General features: G+C 40.9%; 1 protein-coding gene across 1 annotated transcript in view; it reads left to right on the top strand.

Annotated features, from left to right (window-relative positions):
* The first annotated feature begins 6,938 nt into the window (after positions 1–6,938).
* The window catches only part of LOC139712650 (neuroplastin-like), a 42,700-nt gene continuing 41,343 nt past the window's right edge, over positions 6,939–8,295 (top strand). The window contains exon 1 of the mRNA XM_071624461.1: positions 6,939–7,159. Coding sequence (XP_071480562.1) covers positions 7,069–7,159 — 91 coding nt within the window. The 5' untranslated portion in view covers positions 6,939–7,068. The remainder of the gene's footprint in view (positions 7,160–8,295) is intronic.

Here is an 8,295-nt window from a genome sequence, read left to right as displayed (position 1 = left end):
ACCAGATATCTAAAATCAAGGATAATCACAAATTCTATACACATCTGTTTTTTTATTTTGCATGCCTTATCGGGGGCAGCGACAGTTGTGTTTTGATCTCTGTGATCTCCCTCTTTCATTGGCCACGACGTCATCCATATTTCTCACTCACTGCATGCAAAACAGCACATATTCTAGTTCTAATGAGACCAACTCAATCATGGATGTGATTCCAAGAAATCAATTTGAACGTACACTCCACCCCCGCGCCATTTCCGTATAATACAATAGATTTTTTTTTTTTTTCACAGCTCAGCGCGGTCGATCATCAGCATCAAAATCGACTGCATGTCTGAAGATCGAGCTAAGAATAAATCTATAGAGTTGTTTTGTGTGTGTGTGTGTATGCGTGGGTGTGTGTGTTTTGTTTTTGTTCTTATAAAAGACCTGGTATAAATGTGGCAAATACGCCCATGCATATTGTAAATTGTTCATCTCTTTTTGTATAGACGACACTGTGTATATGGAGTGCACAAAGATTATTAAAAACAAGGAGAAAGCTGTGATTATAAATGATTCCCTTGCTCTTTGTTTCTCCTAACAAGCTAAACCCCTTTCTGAAAGAGAAAGAAAGAAAAACTAGATATATCGCTACGGCGACTGATATCCCTCCGCCATAATGCATGGTTCTCCTAATATAGTACAATGTCTTGACAATGTGTGATGACAGTTTCACACAATTGGCAAAATACAGTCAAACCTGCCTTAGCGGCCACCTCTCTATAGCGGCCACCTGTCTATAGCGGCCACTGAAAAATCCCCCTCCCCCCCCCCCCCCCCCAGAGAAAAGCAATGTTAAAGACCCTGTGTATAGCGGCCACCTGTCTAACGCGGCCAGCGGCCACAAATTTTGTTTCCCGTGGTAGATTTTAACCTGTCTATAGCGGCCAAAAACTCGATGGAGCCGTAGCCGAGCCGATAATTCAGCGTGTTTTTCTGCTTGTTAGCCGTGCCAGTCATTCCTGGGCAACGTTCAGTGATCGCCATCGTTGCATTCATCACTTATTCAGTCACAATAATGCACTAGTGTTAAGCTTTCTTCATGACTGTGCACATGCTACATGTACTGTGCAACAATTTCATAAACACCGGCATTGTTCTATGTATGATACACACATGTGCATACGTACACACATACATGTACATGTAAGTATATATAGATGTATACAACGATGATACATGTTACCTGTCTATAGCGGCCACCTGTCTATAACGGCCACTTTTCCCGTATCCCTTGGGTGGCCGCTATAGACAGGTTTGACTGTATTAAAATGACAGGTTTGACACAAATGTGCTGAATGTTCACTTTCCTAGAACTAGGTTCAATTGGATGAATGATTAAAATGTCAGAGTGCAGGTATTTGGGGAACTGATGATTTTTACTTGACTTTTGACCCTTTTATAAGTTTATGCATTGAGTAATTTTCAAGGTATTGAGAAAAAGTATAATTTCAGTATCAAATGGGAAAATAGCGTTATCTAAACCTGGCCTTTTACCTTTGACCTCACAGTTCCAAAGAGAATCACTGTTAGGTTGAACATGCATAAATATGTAAGTTTCATGATGATACCTTGAGTTACTTTTGAGATATGGAGGAAAAAGTGCAATTCAGCACTTTCTCTTGACCTTTGACCTTTTCCCAAGAAACTTCCCACAGAATAGATATTAGGTAATGCATGTATACATCAAGTTAAAAAAAACCTTCAGGCATTGCATAAATATAAGGAAAGTAGTGATATTTTGAGGAGTCGACCTTGACCTTTGACCCCCGACCTTTGAACCATGACCCCCAACTTCCCTAGATAATCACTGCCCATTGCATGGAACAAGCATATAAGTTCCATGAAGATACCTTGAACCATTTGCGAGATATGGAGAAAAACATGAATTTTCAACCTTTCTTTTCACAAAATAACCTGTGACCTTTGACCTTTGACCCCGTGACTCTAAAATCCAAACAAAGTATCATCCCCCCAGGATATACCCTCATACCAAGTTTGATGTAAAACCACCGCACGGTTCTTGAGATATCGACAAAAACAAAACGGGACGGACGTACGGACGGACGGACGGACGGACGGACAACCCGAAAACATAATGCCTCCGGCCACTTCGTTGGCGGAGGCATAAAAATACTCATCTAAAAAAAAAAAAGAAGAGGCAAGCAAACGAATCAGAATACATACGTCAAAGACTGGTAAAGACTATTTTGCAAATGACTTTTTGAATTGTCTTTTTTTCATATTCTTTGTTGATGAAGACGAGAATTCCCAATAACGATTAACAGTTTAATTACTATATATTTCGAAGATGCAGTTTCGATTATTCAAACGATTGCTGACATAAAACGCATGATTATCGTTAGAATACGACTCCAGGGCCCCGTCATCAGAGTTACCACCTGATTCAAATCGATGACAATATACGCTGCGTACTTGTCCTATAGTAGGCCCTATCAATCCAGCTGATATCAGATGAGCCCTTTAGCATTTGTATACCATTTAATCGATCCAAAATTGCGATTGTATTTAAATCAATCGCAAATTGTTTGTTGTCTCGAATTTGAAATTTGATAGGACATAACTATCAGACCTTAAACGCATCCCAATATATAGGGCCTATTACTTTTGCCCAACTTTTCAAGCCTTCCATTAATATAAGCTTGTCATATATTTTTGATCCCATCTTCAATATTTATTTTAGAATCCTGCTTGTTGAGGCGGGAAAGTGATATAACATATCGACATCTACACTCAGGGCATAAACTATACACTCTGCTTGAATACACAGTTGCTGACACTATAGGATTGTGCTCTCTGTGATTTACCTGTATCATCTCATGTCATCCACAACAATAGCGGATCCGGGGGGGGGGGCGCACCGGGCGTGTCCCCTCCCTTTGTTTTTTTTCTTTTTTCTTTGTTTAAACAAAAGAAATAAAATGAAGGATGCTTGATTTTTGTAAAGGCGCCTCCTCTTTACGGAATTCCTAGATCCGCCCCTGCATGCACAAAGATATGAGTATAGTGTCTCGATCACAGCAGGCATACTTTGTACACAGAGCAGAGTTCACAAGAAAAGAGTTCAACCAGTGGGTTGTTTCCACGAAATCATTTTGAATGCCCAGAATGAAATTCTATAGCACGACCCTGCGCCAATTTTCTAAATAATAATGTATTTCTTTCTTCATAGTTCAGCGCGGTCGATCCTCAGAAATGAATGCATGATCGACTGCCAGCAGACCGACCTAAGAGTAAGATTGTTCATTTATTTTTTTTTTCCTAAAGAGGAAAGACATGATTGTGGCCCAATACGCCCATGCACGCTAACCTGCTCGTCTCTGATGGATCTTTAGACGACACTGTTGTGCACTAAGTTATGAATAAAAACACTACTTGCTCACAAAAAAAAAAAAAAAAATCGAATCAGGCTTATCTCTCCGTTAAAGGACAAGTCCACCTTCATATACATAAGGATTGAGAGAATGCAGCAATATTAGTAAAATATATCAGTGAAAGTTTGAGGAAAATTGGACAATGCGTTCAAAAGTTACGAATATTTTAAGTATCTGCGCAGTCACTGCTGGAAGAGAAGACTACCACAGTGTATGATGTCACATGCGTACAACTAGGCCTATATAAGGAAAATAAAAAGAGAATCTCAAAAAAACTTTACTTTTTGAATAAAGTGCACATTTTCTTCGACTTGCTACTGACGTATTATTCCCCCTGCCTTCTGAAAGAGAGAAGTCGAGTGTTCTTTTGTTATGCGAGAAAAATGGAAATATGTTGAATTTTCTTTATTCTTTCTTTATATCGTTGTACTCATGTGACATCACAAGCGATAGTAGTCTTTTCATCCAGCCGTGAGTGAGCAGAAACTTCAAAAATTCATAACTTTTGAACGGATTGTCCGATTTTGCTCAAACTCTCACTGATGTGTTACTAATATTGCTGCATTCACTCAACCCACATGTCTATGAAGGTGAACTTGTCCTTTAACTACGGAGAGTAGACCTGTATGACTTGATTTTCATTCTTGAATGCTTTGTGCTGATTCGGACACATAATGCCACACATTGTGCCAATGCACAACATCTTCATAGGGCTACGGTTTTGCGATTTCTGACATAGGCCTGTTTGTGAGTGTCATGTGATACCTTTCAGGGCCCGTATTACACTACACAACCAGGTGTAAGTCTGTTATCAACAATTAACTTTACGATTTATTGCAAATTCAGGAGTCCGATGACAGAGGTGACTAAAATCAATCTCAACTTTTACCATGTGAATTCATTGCAGATGTGTCAAAAGCTGGAATAAATACTTCTTTACAAATCAATCGCAGGAAAAATTAACGTTCAATGGCGGATCCAGAGGAGGGCGCAACCGGCACATGCCCCCCCCCCCTATTTTTCGTAAAAACAAAAGAAAACAAAAGAAAAAAATGAAACCCGGAAGTGGCGCCAGAAATATTAGTTTCGCCCCTCCCCCCCCCCCCCCCTCCTTAAAGATTTCCTGGATCCGTCCCTGGGAAATGACAATTCTTCATGGGTCTGACCAGGGAGGTGAGACAAAAAGGAGTGGGCACTCTGCCCTGAGGGTTTTCCCTATCACTCAACACAGGATTACAAGGGATCAGTGCCCCAACGAACAAGTAAACGACCTCTTACGTAACGAGGTCAGTCTGATCGTTATCACTGCTGTTTGATGTTCGATCCTCGGGGCCGCGGTGATTTGGCCCTCTATCGTTAGGAGTATGGACAGGCCAGTTGACTTGTGTGTGTTCACAAGGACGTGTATGAGGGTTTTACATTCTTTATGCAGGCTCACACGGCATATACTCTTGGGACCTGCTAGTCTAAGAATTCAGCTCTCGATAGATACAAAAAATTTGAAAATCGGCCAAGAAGAAGTTGAGTTTTGACAATGTAACTGTTTAACAATAGCCATTGTTTGTTCTTGTCTTAATCAAATTACGACGCAATGTCAAGTGTAAATCCTGACTAGTGCTGACGAAATTCACCTGTAGATCAGCAGATGTTGGGGTTTTTCTTTAGTCTGATGTATCACTTCATTGTTCGCTCGTGTTGGTTCTCTTGTCATATTTTTTGGGAAACTTGCATACATCCGCCAAGACATGTTTTTTCTGGTCCCACTAACATATTTTTGTGAGCAATTTTAGTTCTCCAGGGGATGAAAACACTATTTGAATGTTTTTTTGTTGTATGCTGGGGATATATTGAGGCAGGAGGGCTCGAATCTACAACAGAGTGGTCATGATGGAGACTACTATAGGACCTACTCTTGGTGAAATAACTTGCCTCCTTGCCTGGTGTATGGTGAAAACATGTGAGTTCAGTGAGAGCTGAACTATCTCACATGTCCTGTATCACTGTATGCCTGATAAGATATTCACCATGGTGCTTTTTTGTCTGTCTCTCTGTTTTTGTTTTATTCTTATTTGAAAGCTGAATGGGTATTTTTATGATGGTTGTTGCTGTTGTGGTTGGTATTTTCTGTGCTAGCTTGGTATTAAAATTATTATTATCATCAGACATTATTAGGGCCTGTGTTCCACTACTCAGCTGTTCATGTTTCCTTCATATTCTTACACTTAGTATATTATTATTGGTGCTGCTAATCATTATTATTAAATATTTTTAAGTCTGTGTTAATTTGTTTCCATTTCATGTAAAAGTTATTTCACCATAATAACATGCAAAGTACATTTGTTCCCAAGAAATCTTATAGTACATGGACATGTAAATGCACATAAATTATAATACCTTGAATACTAGCTGCAAAATTCAAAATGTGACCATGCAACCAGTTCACTGCACATCACAATGCACCAGTGTTGTTTGCAGGCACAGCAATGGGTAATGCACCAGTAATGCACCAGTATACACCACCCACCAGTACCACGTGGAGTAATCCAGGTTCTGGCCAGGGAGGGGTGAGACCCACCAGCCTGTTGACAAGGATTGCGCATGTGCACTGTGCGGCCAAGCGGCAGTAATCTAGTTAGTGGAGTGGTCTCTTGGGGAGTGCGGCTCCGAGGATGGTTCAAAAGACACTAATCCAGTGCCCACTCCTTTTCCTCTCACCTCCCTGGTCTGACTTAGCTGCTGCAGAACGGGAATATCAATCACCCTTGAGTGGCTTCAGGTTGCAGGGAATTTGCAATAGGGCTTAAATCAATACATTTTTGTTTTTTACATCAAACGTATGAAAATAGGGTATCTGATAGAGTACGACTCTCATGATCTCTGTGATTTCAAGCTCAGTTGGAATTCAGACTTGTTGGAATAATTCAGATAAAAACAGGATTTTGTATCATTGTATTATACAATTCACACAGATTTATCAAATTTCTTTGTAATCATTAAGACGGATATTTGCAAATAGGCCTTCTGTAATCGCATCTTGAAATCGATCACAAGTACAAATTGTATCATGATTTTAATAACAACCTTTGTAAGACGAGGCCCAGGACTCGCGGCCTGCGGGAACCTGCGCCATTCACCAAATTGTGTCGTTTTGTGTGGCCCAGAGGGTATCTCTTTGGTGCTATCGTATGAGGCCCAAACTGAAAGAGTAGTATGATGAGTAAGGGAAAAAACATCTCTTCGGTGTGGCCCGAAACAGCGACCTCTCGCTGTTGTTGTGTTACCAATCAACTGCGTGCGTGCGCTCAGAGCTGCCTGTACTCTCAGTATTACGTATGCACAGAGCTAGAGCTGACCCAGAGGGCCGAGAGCGCACTCGTACCCGCCCGTCCGTGCGCTAGTGGGATATGGATGAGATGATGTCAATGCATTTACCCACGTATTTGTATACGTACAATCTGTATGTTGGTTTATGAGTACACTCTCTTCGTTGTTGACAGTGGGTGAAACTGTACCGTTGGTACCGAATTCGGCTTTGGCGAGCTACTTGATGGTGTCCTAAGGATCAAGACAGATCAAGACACTCTTGATTCCCTCGTGGAAATTTAGGTTTAATTTGTTAATAAACTCTTAAAAAATGCATTCGAGACGATCCCCTTCACAACTCATCGCTGCTACTGCCGTGGTTATCGGACTGGCCTTATGTAATGTCTGCTCAGTTTGTGCTCGTGAGTTGCAACCTCTTCACTTGTTCATCTACGTTTTAAATGGGCTTTAAAAAAGTTAGAACTTCAGTAATTATAATTAACTGGACATGTGACGTCCCGTGTATAGGCCATTTGTAAATGTGTAATCGTAGAAAATGTTATTTAACCGTGATGTTACATGTTATTGTTGTACTTGTGTTGGTGCGTTGCGTTGTGCTTGTGCTGTCTGTGGGCTTCTTGTGCCTGGGATGGGGCAAGGGGCCGCGGCCGCCTTCATTCAACAGCAAGCTGCAGTGCAGTGCTTGTGAATGATGAATATCCCACCCTCCCACTAAATTTACTTGTGTCTGAAGTCCCAGTCCCACTAAGTGTTACTGACACTAGGAGTGGTAGGACAGTGTAACTACAATGAAGTACAATTCATGACTTCCTTTTTTTCTATGAAGGACAAAGGAATACAGTACGTCAGCAGTCAATAGGGCAATCCTGGATGCTGGGGGGGGGGGGGGTTTAGGGGGCCACACATGTTTGACCTCAATGACTCTTGCTTGTTGTTGTATCAAAGTATGCACTGTCTGTAAATTCAATTGATTTTGATAATCAATGGCTAGGACTAGGTTATTTAGGCCATACACTACAGGCACAGGTTGTGGAGCAAAATGTAGACTCTAGAAATCTATAACTTAAAGAGGAATTAATCATAAAATTGGTGAGCTTGACTTGTGCCTCGAGCAAAGGTACAAATCTTGGCTAACTTTTGTTATCCCTTTAATACCTTATTTAGAAAAAATGGGGGAAAAACAGGAAATTGTATGTACTATTTCCTCTTGTCGTAGTATTGTGCATCAAATACGACATGATGTTCATGTAGGTCCTAAGTCCACACCACAGCAGAGTGATTGGAAGATACAATTTGTATACTGTCTGCTGTGAGGGGCCGACCATTTATACATTGTACCAACCGCACCTCACAGTTAACACGTGTGACTGCATGGCACTGCCAGCTGGATACATCTTGCTAGCCACATCACACAATATTAAATGGGTTAGTCAAATACCGGTTAGTGATTGGCTAAACAGAGTCACGTGATGGAGGTACATTCGTTATGTTCGCCCATGGGCGAACATTTTCACGTAACAAATGACAAAAGGCCTAG

This window comes from Diadema antillarum, unplaced genomic scaffold (assembly GCF_040938485.1).
Source record: "Diadema antillarum isolate AM-2024a unplaced genomic scaffold, OU_Dant_1.0 scf00000041, whole genome shotgun sequence".
Lineage (NCBI taxonomy): Eukaryota > Metazoa > Echinodermata > Echinoidea > Diadematoida > Diadematidae > Diadema > Diadema antillarum.
This window is presented reverse-complemented; position numbering and strand designations above follow the sequence as displayed.